At 39.6% G+C, this 21,660-nt stretch overlaps 1 protein-coding gene across 1 annotated transcript in view; it reads left to right on the top strand.

Moving 5' to 3' along the window:
• LOC109088579 (tetraspanin-4-like) overlaps positions 1-21,393 on the top strand; it is a 36,337-nt gene extending 14,944 nt beyond the window's left edge. Inside the window, exons 3-7 of the mRNA XM_019102748.2 lie at positions 13,194-13,268; positions 19,034-19,135; positions 19,266-19,397; positions 19,567-19,650; positions 19,725-21,393. Of these exons, the coding sequence (XP_018958293.1) occupies positions 13,194-13,268; positions 19,034-19,135; positions 19,266-19,397; positions 19,567-19,650; positions 19,725-19,793 (462 nt within the window). The 3' untranslated portion in view covers positions 19,794-21,393. The remainder of the gene's footprint in view (positions 1-13,193; positions 13,269-19,033; positions 19,136-19,265; positions 19,398-19,566; positions 19,651-19,724) is intronic.
• The last annotated feature ends 267 nt before the right edge of the window (positions 21,394-21,660 follow it).

Here is a 21,660-nt window from a genome sequence, read left to right as displayed (position 1 = left end):
TATTATAACCTATAGTATTAAGATCATTCAAATGTGATCGTACTGTATGCATTTTATCATTTTTACACTGGGACAATAGTAGAGATGAAAGTGTAAATAACAAACAAAATAATCAGCAGAAGTCATGACATAATTAAAAGGCCTTAACTAAACTGTAACAGTTTGTTCTGGTCCCTGAATCTGAATCTGAGAGTGCTGATATTCCAGCTGTGTTTGTATGACTCCACATGTCTCTGTCTTTTAGGGTTTGTTAGTGCAGCGACTGTCTTTATGAGCGATTCAGCAGAACATTCACTCAAAAATAGAAATTAAATTAAATTGAATAAAAACAAAGCAAGAACACACCTGATGCACATTCGTAATTCATCATTAAAAATTCTGATGTATTTTTTGTAGAAAAGGAACTTAACCATCCTGGTCTGACCAAAGTGATTCAAACACACCTGATGCATAATCATGATCAACTCACTAACTAGGGAAAAGAGGTTAACAGAGATACTTCAGCTGCACATGCTGCATGCATTATTATTTTTATTATTTACACCTTCTTTTTCCTTGCAATCTTTCAATACATGCTAAAGACCTTAGCTACAATACTAATACTTACTGAATGATGGTTCAAAATGTTCCTGAAGCCTCTGCAGCCCTGCACATTTCAGATGTCTCCTTTATTTAACACTCAATATTTTAATTAATTCATCAGATCAGATTAGTCGTGTAGTGCATGACGTGTGTCCAGTAGGAGAGACAGCGCTAAGGAGGATCCAAGAACACTTTGATTTGCTCTACAGAGAGAAGCCATTAAAATAGTTTTGCGTGGTGATATTCAAACCTTTAATGTTATTCTCTGACTCTAGTACTGACTTGTGTATCTTTTAAACCGCAATCAGAGACCATGGATGTTTCTGGAGCACAGTGAGACCTACATTCTCTGTGTGGGAGCGTCCCGTGACAGATGCAGATATCGGCCTGTCATAACCTCAGAGGGGCTGCGCTGGATTGTTTTATTTGTGTTGAAGCACACTAAAAAGCCTGACGGGCAAAGCAGCCTTTCTCAAGGATAAACACAATCTGCATACATCTATAGTGCATTGGTCTGATCATGCAATGTCGTGAACATTCTCAGCAGTTATCGGTGCGATCAACTGCAGCTCCAGAGCTTCTCTGATCCGTGATTCATTTCACACTTTATGTTGAATTCAGTCAATGCCATTCAGTTAACTTCTCAAAAGAAATACAGAGCTCACAGCTGATTTCACATCCAGGTCATTCCTCAGTTGGGAAAGGGAACGAAAGTGAATTGCACACCATATAGTGCTGAAATAGTAAGAACACTACAGTATCCGATATTGAACACAGCCGATCACCTTTTGATTTTACTGTGTCGATTTTCATCTTTGGATTCCCTGAATTTTTAATGTGTCTGAAAGAAAGTCTACCTACATATCCCACAATCATTAACATTAGTTAACATTAGTCCTTCAGCAAACTGCAGGGCTCAGGTCAGGTCAGCTTTTTTCCTTTGGTGCCCGAGGGCTGAAACACCGCTGTCCCTATTTATTATTTATAATGAGGAGCCATGCACAAATGATACACAGCTGCAGACTGCCTTATTTTTCTGAAGTTATCTATTTATTCCTTTGGTGAATCTGAAAATAAATGATGGATTTTGATATTTTTAGAAAGAAAAACATGCACAAAAGTTGATGTGTGTCTTTAAGATCACTTAAAAGCAAAAAAATCCCCAACTTTCTTTTCACCAGCGATTTGGATAAAATAAGCTAAAGGAAGAATCTCTGTACGACCCCCAGCCCTTCCTCTTCCTTCCTCCTCAGCCAAATGTTAGCGCAGTCTATGAATATATAATGCTGCTGTGCTGGAATCACCTCTGAGACTATCATAGCCTGAAGATGATTTATGATAAAATATTCTCATGTCCACATGGGGGATGATAATGTTTACTCCTTAAGCTGCTATTTATGTCAGGGACTGATTTTAATGACGGCCTGTGCTCTCCTGTGTGTCTTTAACGGTGTGTGGACAGAGCAGAGTGATTACAGCAGCGTTACGATGACGCACAGCTTCACCAAACACTGCTTCCTCACATATCAGGAAGAGTTAAAGAGGACATACCAGAAAATACATCTTGAAATTTTACAGTAAATATATTTTTTCTCTTTTTAATTATATGATTTTAAGAAATTTATAGCCAATATTTGCCAAGTCAATTTTATTTTCTCACAACACACTGTTTTACAGTAATACATAACACAAACAGTATGATATATCGTGTGTGCAAACTAAACACAGCTGTGAGCATGTAACGTTACTTAATGTAACACAAAATAATGGAGAATGAACTTTAGACACCAGATTGGACGATCCTGTGGTCACCTGACAACAACCGCCAAACACTTATGATTGATTGGAAAGGGCCAAAGAACGATCGGTGTTCAGCTAACAGAAAAGGAATTAGTTAGGAAACCAAGTGGTCTTTGAAACAGAAAAACTTGTTCAAGTTACTTCTCTGTGCTCCAGGAATTTAGCATTTCCCAGCACTACATCTTCAAGACTGTTGAATCCGAATCCAGCTCTTTCTCCAGGGAAAGATATCACTGCCACTGGACTCATCATTTAACCACGTGAAACACAAATATTCCTGTTCCAAACCTCTTTCCAGAAACAGTGGCATTAGTGTCTAATGTCAGTATATGAATTATGCTTTGTATTCAATAGCATTTGCTGAATCTGAGCTCACACTGAAATCTTACATTTCACATGGTTTTGGATAAAGGTGTGTCCAAATTCTAGAATGATTTCCAATGCGACTGGAAATGCAAGAGTCATTATGTGAGAATGAAGATGATCTTCTCAGTTCACAGCTTGATATAGTTTGAGTGTTTTAGTGAGTTTCTGAGGCACAAGATCAATGACTAGAGAAATGAAGGTTAGGTTGACAAGCAATTATTCATTTAAACAGCCTCACACTGAGTGCTGTGCTGGTGAATCACATACGCTGCGTCCCAAATCATCCACTCGTTCACTCATGCACTTCTCCCTATATAGTCATGAGGTTTTTGTCTAATATGCTCTGTTTGTTTATAATGATTAAAAATATGAAGATAATCAAAATAACACAGCATACATGTGTCACGGATCGGTATTGTAGAACACACAAGCGCAAGAAGGTAATGGCAGAAGGTAGTCTTTAATAAATCTACAGGTAAATAATCCACATATAGAGATAACAGCAACAACACATCCAACATCGACAAGACCTGACCACAGTGAACAGGGGATCAGAGCAACTGAAACACATACACATCACACAACTAGTGAACAATATGTCCTCAAAGATGCTTTATTGGCCATAACACATTCTGAAGAAAACTGCTGAGCTTAATTTGCAGCTCCTTTATTCTTGCAGTCTTTATTTCATGCTGGTTCAACTCTTTCACTTTTTTGACATTGTCAGTCGATTTTAAAGTATAGCAAGCCCAAATTATACTGACATTAAAGGTATCATTCTTAAATAGCTAATAATAAGCTACTGTAATTACTCAGAAGATTGTATTTGGTGGATGACTTAAATCCATATAATTCTAATGAATACATTTTTAAAAATACTTTTATATAAGCTATTCATCTTAATGTGTTCACGGCTGTGTAGAAAAATGGGCCACTTCAGATGGGACTGTGCTTTATAGGAAAAATAAATAAATACAGTCATGTTGTCACAATGTCACAATACTTGCACATTTTCCCTGTTGTGTTGATTTGATTTCGTCATTCAGTTCAGGCGTGTGTTGGTAATTATCCTTCTTTGCTTATATGTATGTGTATGATAATATTGTAATTATTGTTTTAACGAGGTGCAAGCTGAGATTATGGAGTATGTCACTCACTTTACAAACACACACACATACACCTTAAGGGTTTTATCAGCACACTTCATCAGTATTGCAAATATGTCATTGATTTTGTACAACAGTTCGATAAACAAGAAATTAATATTAAGTGCGTTACATTTTTAGACACATTTTGTCAATTTCTGCTCTGTTTTGCGATGAAAATAGTTAAAAACCCAGAACAGAAGAGTTGTGCGGCTTTTTGTTTTGAATAAGTTGAGTGAATAACTCAATGACTCGTTCCTTTCAGAATCAGCTCTTTGATTGAATTGGCTGAATGAAGCAGTGGCTCATTAAGACTGGTACTTGCTGTCACCTACTGGCAGTTTTTGTTGCATTTTTAATGTATACCGGTAATTCCACTTTTAAATATTTTTAATATAAAATACAAATTTTACACTTCATTTTACATTTATTTTTAAAACATTAAATAGCATTATATTTGCAATTGAAGTGTAAATGCAGGTTTCAACCATATTAAGATTATTAATCTGTGTAAATTCACCGAAAAGACACTTCAGATGCAGCTTCTGTCCACTTCTCCAGTACAAAGATGTTTTTTTTGTCATACGGATTTTACCGATTGATAACAGCCCTACAATGTTTTATAATCCTACTTAAATTTATTGATAAAATGAAAATATTTGACAAACTGCATCAGATTAGAAAATGCCCTTAAGAAGCTAAAATGCACCTTGCATTTACAGCTGTCAGCAACAGGCCTGAACCAGCCACAGTTGGTTTTTGTTTATGTTCTTTTTATGTTTATGTTGACAGTACTCCATATCAATACAAAAAAAACATACCCTAACAGAATTTTATAAAAATGTTCTTTGCCCAACAAGAGGAGACAGTACTCTTGATCATGTTTATACAAAGATCCCTGATGCTTACAAAGCAACTCCCCTCCCCTACGTTGGACAATCTGATCACCTCTCCCTGTTCCTGCTACCCAAATACACCCCAATCATCAAACGTGTGAAACCCACTGTGAGGGCAGTTAAAGTTTGACTGGAAGAAGCAGACTCTTCATTACAGCAGGAGTTCCAGAACACAGACTGGAATTTGTTTGTTTCTCGGGCCACACTGGAGTCCCACAGAGATTTTAATACCTACACCAGCTCTGTTCTGCATCATATCAACAAATGTGTTGGCAAGGTAACCACCCATAAAGTAATTAAAATGTACCCCAATCAGAAACCCTGGATGAACAAGGAAATAAGCTCGTTCTGAAGGCACGCGACGCTGCCTTCAAATCTGGCGACCGTGAACCCTACAGATTATCCAGGGCCAATCTAAAGAGGGGAATTCAATCTGCTAAATACAACTACAAACTGAGCATTGAGGACAGATTTAAAAACAACGACCCTCGGCGCATGTGGACAGAACCACCCATCAAAGCTGTGCTCACACTTTCCACCAGTGACATGTGCTCCACCTTGCGTAAGGTGAATGCACATAAAGCTGCCAGCCCTGACAGCATCCCTGGCTGAGTGCTTAGGGCCTGTGCAGAACAGCTGGCTGAGGTCTTCACCAATATTTTCAACCTCTCTTTGGACCAAGCCATTGTTCCCAACTGCTTCAAAATAACCACCATAGTACCCGTACCAAAACATGCTGGTGCAGTGGCCCTCAATGACTTCCGCCCAGTTGCTCTTACTCCCAATATTGCAAAGTGTTTTTGCTGGTCCTCTCCCCCCTGAAAACATGCTTGCACCCTACACTGAACCCATACCAGTTCGCCTACAAATCCAACAGGTCAACTGAGGATGCCATCGCCTCAGCTCTCCACTCTGCCTTGACACACCTGGACAGAACCAACACATATGTCAGGATGCTATTCATTGATTTCAGTTCTGCCTTCCACACTGTGATCCCATCCAAGCTGATCTCCAAGCTCTGTGATCTTGGCATTAGCCCCTCCCTCTGTAACTGGACCCTGGACTTTCTAAAGTGTTTTCTAAAGTGACGTGACATTCAGCCAAGTATGGTGACCCATACTCAGAATTCGTGCTCTGCATTTAACCCATCCGAAGTGCACACACACAGAGCAGTGAACACACACACACACTGTGAACCACACACCGGAGCAGTGGGCAGCCATTTTATGCTGCGGCGCCCGGGGACAGTTGGGGGTTCGGGGTGCCCTTGCTCAAGGGCACCTAAGTCATAGTATTGAAGGTGGAGAGAGAACTGTACTGCACTCCCCCCACCCACAATTCCTGCCGGCCCGAGACTCGAACTCACAACCCTTCGATTGGGAGTCCGACTCTCTAACCATTAGGCCACGACTTCTCACCACAGTCTGTTAGGATCAGTAACCACACCTCCTACATCCTTATTTTAAACACTGGGGTACCACAGGGCTGAGTGCCGAGCCCAATCCTCTACTCCCTTTTCACCCACAACTGCATACCTGTGCATGGCTCTAACTCCATAATCAAGTTTGCAGATGACACCAAGGTGATAGGCCTGATCAGCAGCAATGATGAGACGGTGTATAGGGATGAGGTTCAGCATCTAGTAATGTGGTGTGCCACAACCTTGCACTCCACACCCAAAAGACCAAAGAGCTGATTGTAGACCACCGGGAGACTAAGAAGGACTACACTCCCATCTACATTGATGGGGCTGAAGTGGAGCGGGTGGAGAGCTTCAAGTTCCTAGGTGTCCATCTCTCTGAGGATCATTCCTGGACCCATAATACCTCCACACTGATTAAAAAGGCACAACAGTGTCTTTAATTTATGAAAAGGGAGTAGAGGATTGGGCTCGGCACTCAGCCCTGTGGTACCCCAGTGTTTAAAATAATCATATGTGTTTATGATTATTAAGTGCCTGCCATTCTATCTACCGAGGTAATATACAGCCATACTGCTCGTTGCTGTATACATTCCTCTGAACAACAGCAACAGGAACAATGCACTAAATGAACTGTACCAGCACATCAGTGAGCAGCAGACAACCCACCCTGATGCTTTTCTCATCATAGCTGGGGATTTCAACCATGCAGACTTAAAGAATGTGTTTCCAAAAATACACCAACACATTCACTTTCCAACATGAGGTAATAACATTTTAGACTTTATTTATATCACACAGAGAGGAGCTTACAAAGCCCTCCCCCACCTTGTTGCCTCAGACCACATCACTGTTATGCTAATGCCTGCATACAGACCGCTCGTTAATGTCACCAAACCAGTTCACAAACAAATTCAAGTGTGGCCAGAAGGGTCGTCAGAGGCTCTTCAAGACTGTTTTGACACAACTCACTGGAATATGTTTAAGCAGGCTGCCACATACAATAACACCAAGGCCTCCTGAAGATGCGGAACGCTGCCTTCAGAGATGGAGATGAGGGGGTCCTGAGGAAAGCTAGGGCCAACCTATTCTGCGGCATCAGACAGACTAACAAACAGTACTCCAGGAGGATAGCCCATCGTTTCAGCAACAGCAGAGACACTCGGAGCGTGTGGCAGGGGATACAGACCATTACGGACTACAAGCCCCCACCGCAGACCTGTGACAGCAACATCACCCTGTTGAACGAGCTGAACGCCTTCTTCACTCACTTTGACGAACAAAACAGCACCACTGCACAGAAGACTCCACCTCCTCCCGGTGACCAGGTGATGACGCTGACCCCAGACAGCATGAGGAGATCCTTCAGCAGGATCAATGCACGCAAAGCTCCGGGTCCTGACAACATCCCTGGGCGTGTACTGAGAGACTGTGCAGTGGAACTCACTGATGTCTTCACAGACATTTTCAACATCTCGCTTAGTCAGGCTGTTGTCCCCACATGCTTCAATGCTACCACAATCATTCCAGTCCCGAAGAAGCCGTCTCCATCCTGCTTCAATGACTACCATCCTGTTGCACTTACTCCCATCCTCATGAAGTGCTTTGAACGGCAAGTTATGCACCATATCAAGTCTGCCCCCCCACTCCCTGGACCCCTTCCAGTTTGCATATCGGTCCAACCGCTCGACTAATGATGCCATCACAACTGCCCTCCACTCAGCACTCACACATATAGACAAAAATGACTCATACTGTATGTCAGAATGCTGTTCATAGACTTCAGTTCAGCATTCAACACAATCATACCTCAACAGCTTATTTACAAACTGGTTCAGCTGGGACTCAACACTTCACTGTGCAACTGGCTGTTGGACGGGTCGGTAGCAACACATTCAGCATCATCACACTGAACACTGGGGCCCCCAAGGATGTGTGCTGAGCCTCCTCCTCTTCACTCTGCTGACCCACGATTGCACACCGTCACACAACTCCAACCTCTTTATTAAGTTTGTGGATGACATGACTGTGGTGGGTCTCATTAGCAACAGAGATGAGACAAACAACAGGAGCGAGCTGATCCGCCTGGCTGGGTGGTGCAGTGACAACAATCTCTCTCTGAATGTGGAGAAGATGAAGGTGATTGTTGTTGACTTTAGGAGAGTGCACACTCAGCATGCTCCTCTGACCATCAACGGTGCGACTGTGCAGAGAGTGAGCAGCACCCAGTTCCTGGGTGTGCACATCACAGAGGACCTCTCCTGGAACGACAACACCGCAGCACTGGCCAAGAAAGCAAAGCAGCATCTCTACTTCCTCCGCAAACTGAGAAGAGCTAGAGCCCCAGCCCCCATCATGTGCACCTTCTACAGAGGCACCATTGAGAGCATTCTGACGAGCCGCATCACTGTGTGGTATGGCGCCTGCAACGCGTCCTGCCGGAAGATTCTTCAGCGCATAGTGAGAGCAACTGAGAAAATCATTGGTGTCTCTCTCCCCTCCCTCCAGGACATTTACGGTCTCACTCGCAAAGCCCTTTGCATTGCAGGTGATCCCACTCACCCGTCACACAGCTTCTTCAGTCTGCTGCCATCAGGGAGGAGACTGCAGAGTCTCCAGGCCAGGACCAGCAGACTGAAGGACAGCTTCATTCATCAGGCTGTCAGGAAGCTGAACTCACTCCCGAACTTGCACCCCCCCCCATGAACCCCTCACCCCCAGGTCCCACATCCCCAGGTCCTTACACAACCCCCCCCCCCCCCCACTAACATATGATGACATGCACCAGTCACTTTGTGCAGCATTGGTCTGCTCACTACCTCATTCAGCATAGAACTGACGTCATTCTACAAACCCGATTCCAAAAAAGTTCCAAAAGAGTAAAAAAAGAAAGGAATAATTTACAAATACAAATATAGAATATAGATAACATATAAAATGTTGAAAGTGACATATTTTGAAATGTCACGCCAAATATTGGCTCATTTTGGATTTCATGAGAGCTACACATTCCAAAAAAGTTGGGACAGGTAGCCATAAGAGGCCAGAAAAGTTAAATGTACATATAAGGAACAGCTGGAGGACCAATTTGCAACTTATTAGGTCAACTGGCAACATGATTGGGTATAAAAAGAGCCTCTCAGAGTGGCAGTGTCTCTCAGAAGTCAAGATGTGCAGAGGATCACCAATTCCCCCAATGCTGTGGCGAAAAATAGTAGAGCAATATCAGAAAGGAGTTTCTCAGAGGAAAAATTGCAAAGAGTTTGAAGTAATCATCATCTACAGTGCATAATATCATCCAAAGATTCAGAGAATCTGAAACAATCTCTGTGCGTAAGGGTCAAGGCCGGATAACCATACTGGATGCCCGTGATCTTCGGGCCCTTAGACGGCACTGCATCACATACAGGTATGCTACTTTAATGGAAATCACAAAATGGGCTCAGGAATACTTCCAGAAAACATTGTCGGTGAACACAATCCACTGTGCAATTCGCCATTGCCGGTTAAAACTATTTACACTCTAAAAAATATTGGGTTATTTTATTAACCCAAATGCTGGGTTGAGCCTTTTGGGTAATTTTTTTGGGTTATTTTTTCAGTGTTTGGGTAGTTTTTGTGTTACCCAGCTCCTGGGTAAAATGTAACAACCCAGTGTTTGGGTTGTTTTGCAGTTCCTGGGTCAAATGTAACAACCCAGTGTTTGGGTAGTTTTTGTATTACTCAGATCCTGGGTCAGACTTAACCCAGCGGTTGGGTTATTTATCGAGAGAGCAGTTCTTAGTGCCATCGAATTGATGCATTCGTCGGTAAAATACAGGTTTGTATACATTTTATTTTATCTATTAAATCGTTACTGTGCTGTATACCGTTAAATTTTATGCAGAGCATCACGGCGCGCGGTATGAATCACCTTTAACGAGTGTCACGGTCTTTTCGCGTGATGGAAAAGCCTGATGCTTTGCATAAAATAAACGATTTATTCGTAAATATACAGAATACAAATACTGTGGATGTTAAAATATTTCCACAGAGCTGTTGACTGTTTGTTTTTGGGCAGGTTATTAGGCAGTAGCAGTATATTTCGGCTGTGACTGAAACGCAGGGCGGCGCGGTCTCAGCCGTGAGCAGTTCCCCGCCGAACACGACTCCAGCTCGGGCACGAGAACCAGCGCGGCGCAGTTACGGTGGAAACAGAATAACAGAGACTGGTTGATAACACCTAAATTACTTCTGTTAAATGTTTCATTTTTACTTTAAATGTTTGTTAAACAAGGTTAAATTTGGGCAATATGTATAGCCTATTAAAAAACGATATAAGCAATGCTGTAAATGATAAATAAAGCAGAATAAAGGAAGTTATCATGCAAACCTGTGGTTGTGTGGAGTATTTTAGAAAAGTTTAGAGGATTTAAGTTAATCTGTAAACATCATTTAATGTATGAAGTAAAAAATAAGCTAGTAATATAGTAAAAATGAATAAACCATAGCTGGGTTAAATAAACCCATTATGCTGGGTTAAATAAACAACCCAATTTGATGGGTAAAATTAACCCAAGATGGGTTCTGTCCTATATTTACCCAGCCCTTGGGTTAATAACAACCCAAATTGGGTTGTTTTTAACCCAGTGTTTTTTAGAGTGTAGGTCAAAAAAGAAGCCATATCTAAACATGATCCAGAAGCGCAGGCGTTTTCTCTGGGCCAAGGCTCATTTAAAATGGACTGTGGCAAAGTGAAAAACTGTTCTGTGGTCAGATGAATCAAAATTTGAAGTTCTTTTTGGAAAACTGGGACGCCATGTCATGCGCACTAAAGTGGACAAGGACAACCCAAGTTGTTATCAGCGCTCAGTTCAGAAGCCTGCATCTCTGATGGTATGGGGTTGCATGATTGCGTGTGGCATGGGCAGCTTACTCCTCTAGAAAGGCGCTATCAATCCTGAAAGGTATATCCAAGTTCTAGAACAACATATCCTCCCATCCAGACGTCGTCTCTTTCAGGGAAGACCTTGCATTTTCCAACATGACAATCCCAGACCACATACTGCATCAATTACAACATCATGGCTGCGTAGAAGAAGGATCCGGGTACTGAAATGACCAGCCTGCAGTCCAGTTCTTTCATCCATAGAAAACATTTGGCGCATCATAAAGAGGAAGATGCGACAAAGAAGACCTAAAATAGTTGAGCAACTAGAAGCCTGTTTTAGACAAGAATGGGACAGCATTCCTATTCCTAAACTTGAGCAACTTGTCTCCTCAGTCCCCAGACGTTTGCAGACTGTTATAAAAAGAAGAGGGGATGCCACACAGTGGTAAACATGGCCTTGTCCCAACTTTTTTGAGATGTGTTGATGTCATGAAATTTAAAATAAACTTATTTTTCCCTTAAAATGATACATTTTCTCAGTTTAAACATTTGATATGTCATCTATGTTGTATTCTGAATAAAATATTGAAATTCGAAACTTCCACATCATTGCATTCTGTTTTTATTCACAATTTGTACAGTGTCCCAATGTTTTTGGAATCGGGTTTGTACTACCTCTTCAGTCAGTTTAAAAGAACTGCTCTCTGAGCCCTTTGTCACTTTAATCAGACTGAATAAGCTTTTTTTTGCACTACAATCTTTCTTATCTGCACTCTTTGTTCACCTCACTGGTTTGCACTCTATCTGCCATGTGCCTTGCGTTGCTTTATTTAACTTTATTTTTATTTTTGTTATTTTTTTACATGCCCTTATTTGTATAGTTGTATTTTATATTTTAGATTTGATCTGTATCTATCTGTATTTTTAGGCTCTACTGTTAGATCTATCTGTATGAACCATCTGACAGAAAATAAATCAAAATCATCTGTATGTGTATGTAGTGTACATGTGGAAGAATTGACAATAAAGCAGACTTGACTTACTTCCTTATGAAACTAAGGGAAGCTCACCTGTCCCCCAACATCCTGCTGAACTTTTACCGTTGCATTATTGAAAGCATTCTCACAAACTGCATCACAGTGTGGTATGGCAACTGCACTGTTTAGGACCAGAAAGCCCTCCAGCGGGTGGTGAAAACTGCCCAATACATCACTGGTGTCAGGCTACCCTCCATCAAAGACGTTTACCACAAACGCTGCCTAAGGAGAGTGAGAAGCATCATCAAAGTCACCTCTCACCCCAATCACAGACTGTTCACTCCTCTCCCATCGGGAGACGTTATAGGAGTCTTTGCTGTCACACCAGCAGACTCAGGAACAGTTTCTTTGCCTCAGCGGTCAGCCTACTGAACTCCAATCTCAGGCGCTGAACTCTACATCCTAGATCCTAAAAAGTGTACTGAACAATAACCTGCCTGCACTCCTCACTCACAATGTTCTTATTATTCCCTCCATTATTTTGCACATTTCTCTGTTATTTTGTACATTCCCTTGCACATTTCTACCTCCGTTTGCACTGTTATGGTCATTGGCCATATATAAACATATGCTATTTATATACGTCACTGCATAATGCACCTTCTGTTAATACTTTCTTTGCACCCTATGTTGTATGTACAGTCATTTGCGTTGAGCTAGTCTCTGCCCTTCTACCTCATAACTTGCACTTTATGTTATAAATCTTCATGTATATACACATTCTATATTTATTTTATATACTCTGTTATTTGCACTTCTGGTTAGATGCTAACTGCCTTTCATTGGCTCTGTACTTGTACTCTGCACAGTGACAATAAAGTTGAATCTAATTTTATCTAATCTAATGTTCATGTTTCATGCCTCAGTCATGGTCTCTGTTAGTTATTTGCTTCCCCTGTTTATGTGTCTTTTATCTCATTGGGTCCTTTATTGTATGTGTCAGGTTTTCAGTGGCTTTTATGACAATAGAGAACAGGAAGTGGGTTAAGTGGGGAAGCTCTTGAGTGAAGGCCTGCAGAATAATAATAATCTAATAATCTCTCTGACTCGGAGTCTCTTCTGCTTGTATTTTCACAGTTCTTCATTCTGCTGCTCCTGATATTATTGTTGGAGATTCTGTTCATGGTTCTGTTCTTCGCATATCAAGATCAGGTACGTGCAAAGTGGATCATTCATTATTTTGTAATATTTCAGTTGTGATGGTCAATGGTGGCATTCAGTGCCCACATATTTAGTTACAATGACAGTGAACTGTTTAATCGGTCGTCGGCTCGGTGATTTACTAGTTTTATGCTAGTTTCAGTCTCGTATCACTCCAGACTACTTCTCACATGAAATAATTTCTACATCATAAAGTTTGAGATTACATGATGATGTAGATCCATGTAAATCTTCATGTAGAATTCATGTGAAAACTTTGGTCATTACCTTTCTTGGCAAGTTCACATAGGAATAGCATTAAGAGCAGTTTAAGTGAGGTATTTATTGGGTTAGTGTCATCTAATGCTTTGTAAAAGTAATAATTAAAATAATCAAGTCATGAGTGTAGCTCTCTCTCTCTCTCTCTCTCTGTGAGTCTCTCTCACCCAAACGCTCATCGTTTTCTTGGCCGTTCTCCTCAAAGCACATATGGCAGCATAGTGTGATGGGCATTTTCCAAAGACATTTCCAGTAATAGCGGCATATTTCCACTGTGGAGCATTGTACAGTGACAGACTGTACAGACTCTCATCAGCTACTGTACGACTTCCTCGACGCTCACCAGAGAGAAAAACACGCCACCAATTCATCCTCCTGCAGTCTTCATCTGTTCACTGTCAAGATTAGACTAAAAAAGTGTCATCATGAAGATAATTAAATAATTACATGCTACTGACAAAATATAATAATAAAAAAAGGTATTAATTAACATTGTGCTTTTTTAACATTGTTTTTTATTACAACAAGACACAAATGTATTTGAATGTACTGCTGGTCAGTATGTGGAGGCAAAGTTTTGTGAGTAAGTACATTTTCTTTCCATAATTAAACATGCAATGAATAACTGAATCATTAAGAATTCGTGATATTATATTAAAATAAAAATGTATGTATTTCAGGAGAACAGGTTTTCACAGCAATGCCAGTTTTCACGTTTAAATGAAAATATAAAATGTTTTAAGTGTTGGTTTAATTTAGCATTTTCTCAAATATTTGTTTATCATCTAAAATTGAGTGCAGGGTAAAATTATTGAAGATGAACTGACAAAATATTGGCCAAAAATATAACCCCTTTTTAAAAGGGAAAGACAGAAACTATGACTAAAAAACAACAACAGCCAGAAATATCTGCATATCAGAAATATCTTAAAACTCAAAAAACAGTGCCGATGATTATAAATCATTTTATAAAGGACATGAGCTTCCAGTGCATGACAACACACACACACACACACACACACACACAGTTTAAGAGTTTTACAGAATGGGCTCTATCCACTGAAAATGCAGAAATTTGTCACATGATCTGCTGGCAGGCTTTTTTAGTTTTCTTTCAGCAAATGCCGCAGCACTACATTTTCCCTCACAAAGAGGAATATTTACCTAACATTTTATCATGATAAAAATTGGAACCAGATTTATTGATAAGTGCATATGTATTTTGAATAGCATTATACAAGATACATAATAACATATATGGTTATTATCATGGCAACATTGTACCATAATAAGATGACCGTCAGCAGCATGAGGGAGCCATATAAGTGTAGAGTGTGATGAAAGGAACTCGTTTTGGACGTCTCTCTCATCGCACACACAGAACCGATGGCCTACTGCTAATAAGATTCTGAAGTGCACGTCTGATGGACACTTTACTATCCCATGAGACCACAGGAGAGGAAGCAGATGTAGTGTTTCATTCATATTACCATTTTCATATTTTATAGAGCAAATTTTTTTTTACTGGTTCTGATTCAAATGTAGTATCTACTATTTCAGACTAATAAGATGATGAGCTGGATCAGGGGCTTTAATTAGGGAGTGAGTGTAATGTGTAATGTGTGTCTCTGGAAACGACGTAAAGTACAGAGCGAGAGTGAATAAATGTTATTGTAGTATAACCATAAATGAAGCATTTGGCCAAATATTCATTCATTATATTAGCCCACATTAGTCTGTAGTGGATGTTTTCGGTAGTAGACCTAGTTTCTGTAAAGAATAAAGCAGAGGAAGATGAAGCACACTTCTCAGATCAGTTACAGAGGAAGTGTTTACCTCACCATGTTTATGTGTGTGTGTGTGTGTGTGTGTGTGTGTGAGTGAGTCTGTATTTGTGTGAGTGTCTGTGTGTGTGAGTCTGTGTGTGTGTGTGTGTGTGTGTGTGTGTGTGTGTGTGTGTGTGTATTTGTGTGTGTGTGTGTGTGTGTGTGTGTGTGTGTGTGTGTGTGTGTGAGTGAGTGAGTGTGCGTGCTTGTGTGCGCATGTGTGTGTCTGTGTGTGTGTGTGTGTGAGTGTGTTGAGTTACTAACGCTGCACTGGACATGAGATGGCTGCTAGTATCTCACTGCTTTCATATGTTGCTGTATATGGATCATCTAGTCCAGCCTGAAAAATTCAGTTTTCAGGGATTTGAGCTAAAGAAACAAGCAATAAAAAAAAAAAAATCATAATTCAACAATAACGTTATTTTGTAAATGATCTATAAGAGGCATTTGTTGTTTAGGTTTAGGGTTAATCTGTGTAAATGGCCTTTATTCAGTGTCATTTTTTAAGTGAGCAGGAGAAATAAAGTGATTTACACACACATCAGCAGAACATGAAACACGCCACTGTTGATGAGGATTCGCTCAGATCTAAAGAGAGATTACACTGACAAACTGGCAATATATGGGGGAAACTGTTATTCTGTAGCTAGTTTTCTTCTTGCGTCCCCTGATTCTGTTTTACACAGATGATTAGAAACGACCTCCTCGACCTCTTTATCGTCTCTCTGCCATACTTCCTCTTTACTGATATTAATTATTTATGATGCATTACTGTATTACATCTATGAGGAAGGCTATGAAGTGACGGATCACAGGGAATAATGGAGGAGCTGGTATAGATGATATAGACACGTGTTTGTAATGGTGCTGCAGTCTGTCATGAGACCTTGAAGGAGGCGTGAAACCCTGCCGTGATGCTTATTTAATGCACATTTACGTTTCCAGAGCATGCATGCACTCAAATCCTGTCTGGAGGATTGCATGGAAACACAATCTTCGGAGGACAGCTTTCACTGGCAGCTTCAACAGGATAGATTGCTGTCTTTCTCACTGCCTTTTTCCTGTTTTTCTATTTCCCTGTTGTTTGTGGTGTTGAATAATTCATTGATGACAGACTGTTTGGCCGAATGATGACGGCAGTGCAATTCCTCTGTAGTAAAGACTGTAAACCCTCATTTATAACTCGTGTGCTATCAGAAAAAGATGATATTCCATTAACACTTCACCAAACTCACATATTCAGAGAGGAACAGGTCAAATATTTTAGATGTGAATAATTAGTTTCCATCTGAGTTTTTTCCTCTTTGTGTTTAATGTTTCTGTCAAAGATATACATCGGTCTGATCATATTTCATATGCATATATATATGTACCATTGCATATTAATTTCTGTAAAACTTTGTTTGAATAAAGTAGTTTTTATAGAACTATTATAAAACTTTAATTTATTAAAAAATCATTCTGACTCTAACATAAAACATGTCATCACAGCTGTGTGTCATCAGCATCAGAATTTAATGTGCGGTGTTCTCATCTTGCGGTTTATTGCTTTATTGTAAAGATTATGAAAGAGTCAAGCCCATATATTAGATGTTTCACTGCTCCCAAAATTTAATTTAAGAATTTCAAATAATAACAAAATAAACGTTACATTTTAAAATTAATTTAATTGATCAAAGTTATTAAAAGCAGTCATGTAGTCTGTTGGTTAGCCATGTGGTCAATCAGTCTCTATTGGATTTATAACATTTACTGAAGTCAAAGCTGAAGGGAGTCCAAAGATCCCACAGCGTTCCTGTATGCGTGATTCACGTTAGCCGCAGTTCATGGGCGGGATTATGCTAATCGAGAATGAGTGTATGTGTGTGTTTCTAAATGACTGAATTAACATACACAAGCTTAACCATCAAATATGAGATTTACGATGCGAACATGAATTTGAGAAAAATATTTGGGAAGGTCCCGGAATTTACTCAAATACTGAAGAAAGTTTAATTTCCCAAAACATGCCTTAATTACATAACTTTATTCTTATAACATTATGATTCTATTCTCAAAATCTGGTTTTAATGTGGCATTAATACATGTGTATATGTATAAAAGTGAAAGTATCACACACACCTGAAGCAGCTGATCAAAGTGTTCAGCGCTGCTTGATGATAACAGGTGTGTTGGAGCTGAAGTCTGCAGGACACTAGCTCTTCAGGAGCAACAGAAATGAGCTTCCTGAGGTCTGTTCTTCATCTCCCCCTGCCGTTCTCTCATGTGCATTACTCTTGGCCAGCAGCAACGACTGTAGACAAGCACATCTTTGTTCATTCATGAGCACTCAGTGGGCCTCATGCATGAAGCACCAGCGCAATCAGTGCATTTCTTTGAAAATCATGCATAAATCCATTCATCTGTAAATTGTAACACTGAATTGAGTACAGTTTATATACACAGAAATTAGGTTTGCTTGTGTTTAATGAATGAGTCTCATATGCGTCACAGTTTATTCATGTCTATTTGAGTCCTTTACATGTCCTTGACATATGACTTCTTTATAAATGTATCCCGTCACAGTGAGTTAATATGAAGGAAGATCTGCAGGATAGATCGTGTTGTTCTTAAACAGCAGAAGAACTATCAGAAAGAGTCAGATGTGGTAAAGCTTGTGCTGTTCCCGTCTGTGTGGATCATCTGTCCTGCATCTTTAGAGCAGTTATGTAGTCACGTATGTAACATGTTACGTCAGTTTCATTTCACACACACCTGAGAACAGGCTAGGTTTCATCCGCACACATTTTCAGTGTGTTGAAAACAACAAACGTTAAGTACAAACACCATTTGTGTATTAGGTTACGTTAACATGCAAAGCATAATTAATGAGTTATTACACTGATTTACTGACACATAGCTCCATGGCTTGTATTAATGGTCATTTCAGGGACATTTATGTTCCACTGTAATTAGATGCGTGTTTCCAGAAAATGAATAAACATAGAGCAGGATGGTAGCACACACAGGAATGGAAAACAGGGCCTTAAATCAGACTCAGACTAAACCTGCAGCTCAAATGTGGTGAAACACAGACATCTATACCATGGTCTGTCTAAATACTTCATTCTGATTGGCTGGCAGGTATGCATTAAAACCCTTTAATGCACAGTTAGCCGTGGAGCATTCCTTATGTTAAACAAAATCTTAATTAGCATTCTTGTCTTGTTCCCCAAAATAAATTAATTTATTAAATTATTTAAAAATTCCTGAAAACAAGATGCATTTACTTGATGTATTTTTAGAGAATATATATTATGACGTCTTGCCCACTGGCAAATAGTTTGTCCTGTTTTGAAGAAATGTTTTGTTGAAAAAATACTGATTAAGACAATTAAATTTTGTACCACACATTGGTGAAACTCAACCAGTTCAACAGTAAGGATGTGAGGAAACTGAAAAACTAACCAAAAATGCATGATACATCCATATCAAAGTCTTGGTAACATTTAAGTGAATAATTTCTGTATCAACATTGCTGCAACAGAATGTCACGTTACGTTAAGCCTCAGAAACAAATCAATAATATTACTGAGGATTTAAGAAACCCTCCACTTGTGCTTCAGAATATGATAATCGGGGATTAATGTCATTATAACGAATAAATAAGGTTTTCTTCACACTGTGTTCTAGATTGATCTGTATGCACAAAGCGACCTGAAGAAAGGCCTGCATCTCTTCGGGACTGAAGGAAACATCGGCCTGACCAACGCCTGGAGCATCGTCCAAACCGACGTACGGTTCCTGCAGTCCTGTCTGTAGTTATGATTATTTCCCCAAGAACAGAGGCGTAGCACTGTAAGATATGGCTGAGTGTCTTGAAGGAAGGACATGTGACGATGGTATGTGTGTGTGTGTGCCACAGTTTCGCTGTTGTGGAGTGACCAATCACACGGACTGGTTTCACGTGTACAATGCGACGCGTGTGCCGGACTCCTGCTGTCTGGAGTACAGTGATAACTGCGGTCTGGAGAATCCTGGCACCTGGTGGACGGCTGTAAGTCAGCTTTAGCCTCTAAAGAGCCCATCAAACACTCTTTTCTCTCCTGTCTTGGTAAACAGGCAGGTTTGGGCAGGACAGACAGAAACTCTACTGTGTCTCTGTAAGTGTGACGGTGTCCATCTCTCTCTCTGATGTGACTGACCGCTGTGGTTTTTGTTCATAGCCGTGTTACGAACGAGTGAAGGGCTGGCTGCAGGAGAATCTGGTGGCTCTGTGGATCTTCGCTCTGTGTACGGCACTAACACAGGTACTGAACGCTCACATCACAATCAATACATACATGAGAGCTCAGTGATGGTCAGCACTGACGTGTGTTTGCAGATCCTGGGGCTGGTGTTCTCCATGACCATCTTCTGTCACGCCGTGAAAGTGGACACGTTCTATGCATAGAGACGCATCTGAGAGCAGAACCAGACCAAGCACACCTGCATCTGCACATCTCTGCTTCTTCATCGCTGTAGCAATCAGAACGTATTGCTGACACATTGCTATTTGCAACATCATTTTATAATCCAGATCAACTGAAAGAGTAAAAACTGCTCTTTGTGAATATTTAATGGACAGTTTTTTCTTTTTTCTGTTTTGTCCATTTGTGAAGAAAATACAGCAGTTTTAAAGAGGGACACCAGTAACTAATGTCACAATTTTATATTTGTATAATTTCATATTAATACGTATAAAATGAATAACCTGTTTATATTTATTCAGAGTAAATTTTAAATAGATTTAAAAGATATTTAGATCACATTTTGTACGTGACTTATTCAAAAAGTAATAGACACATTTTAGTTGGGCAAATTAAGTTCTTGCAGTATGTAGGAAGAAGCACAAGTCTGTTCAGCAGAACCGTTTCAGTAAAAGTGCAAAAGCACAGTTTTATTGCTTTGACTGTGCCCTGAAGAACTGATTTCTGTGCCACCAAAACAGAATAAAACATCCAAACAGATCTCAGTCTGCCCAAACAGATTCACCACAAATTCACGGTTGAGTCTCAAATCTCTTCGTTTTTATCACTATTTGTATAGTTTTATCATTTTGAACCTAACAAGCTTCTTTTTGTGAAATGTCACACTTGAAAATTATGGAAGCATTTAGCTAAATTCAATTTGAGATTAAAAAAATGTAAATGTCAGTGTATTCCTGTATTTGAATTTACAGTTCTTATACCTATGGGAAATAATGGGAATAAATATGTACACAATTCAGAAGAATCAAATTTATGTGATTTGCATTTGCCATTTTCAACACTACTGCTAACATTACATGCATTCAGTTTTATATTACGATAGGTTTCATTTGTAAATGTGGTAAGGACAGCTAAACTATTGTGCAAATGCATTTACACTCATAACTAAAATGGTGTTTTCATCAATAGTTCAGAATTCATTGTGTTAGAGCAGTGGTTCCCACTCCTGGTCCTTGAGAACCCCCAACACTGCACGCTTTTGGTGTCTATCTTATCTGACACACACATTTGAGGTCTTGGACCCTCCTTAACCCTGCCCCTTGGAGAGTCATTGTCCTGCTAAATTCAGTTCCAACCCTGCTCCTACACACCTGTCTGTAATGGGCTAGTTCCGGCTGTGCTAAACACCAGTGCAGAGAACCGGAGAAATTCAAATATTACCTTCTATATACACGTTTACAGGATTTACAATATCACTTAAAATGCAAATAACATCTACACCACTATTATTACTATACTATAAATGTTAACTGAGTGCATTTGAAACTTACACGTTTGGGTCCAGTGAATGAATGAAATACATAATGTTCATAAAATGAAAGTTGAACAAGGTGTAGACACTCAGCTACACAATGTCTTTTCCCCTTACCAATTATTTAAATGTACAAATTACTTATTTCTTATTATTTCTTATTATTTACCTTGTGTTGTGAGACATGGGCAATACCCATTTCTCAATTCTGCAAAAAAAAATCATTTGGCTGTTCCATCATTTTCACAACATTTTAATATTTAACATTTTAATAATAAAAAAAGGGCTGTAAAAGGGATACAACTAACATGACAAGATTTGTTTTATCTGATAATTAATGCAAAAGAAATCGTAAAAATATACATGCGCTGCTTATTGACAATTATTTATGCAACAGATCTTTCACAAAACAGATATTAATAAAAACAAAGGTAATGCAAACACCGATCTTTTAATTAATGCCAACCTACCATAATTACATTGTTAAATTGTACAGTTATTTATAAATTATGTTATCAAATAAAGTTAATAAAACATAC

This window comes from Cyprinus carpio, chromosome A18 (assembly GCF_018340385.1).
Source record: "Cyprinus carpio isolate SPL01 chromosome A18, ASM1834038v1, whole genome shotgun sequence".
Lineage (NCBI taxonomy): Eukaryota > Metazoa > Chordata > Actinopteri > Cypriniformes > Cyprinidae > Cyprinus > Cyprinus carpio.
Note: the sequence above shows the minus strand (reverse complement) of the source record. Positions and strands in the feature narration are given on the sequence as shown.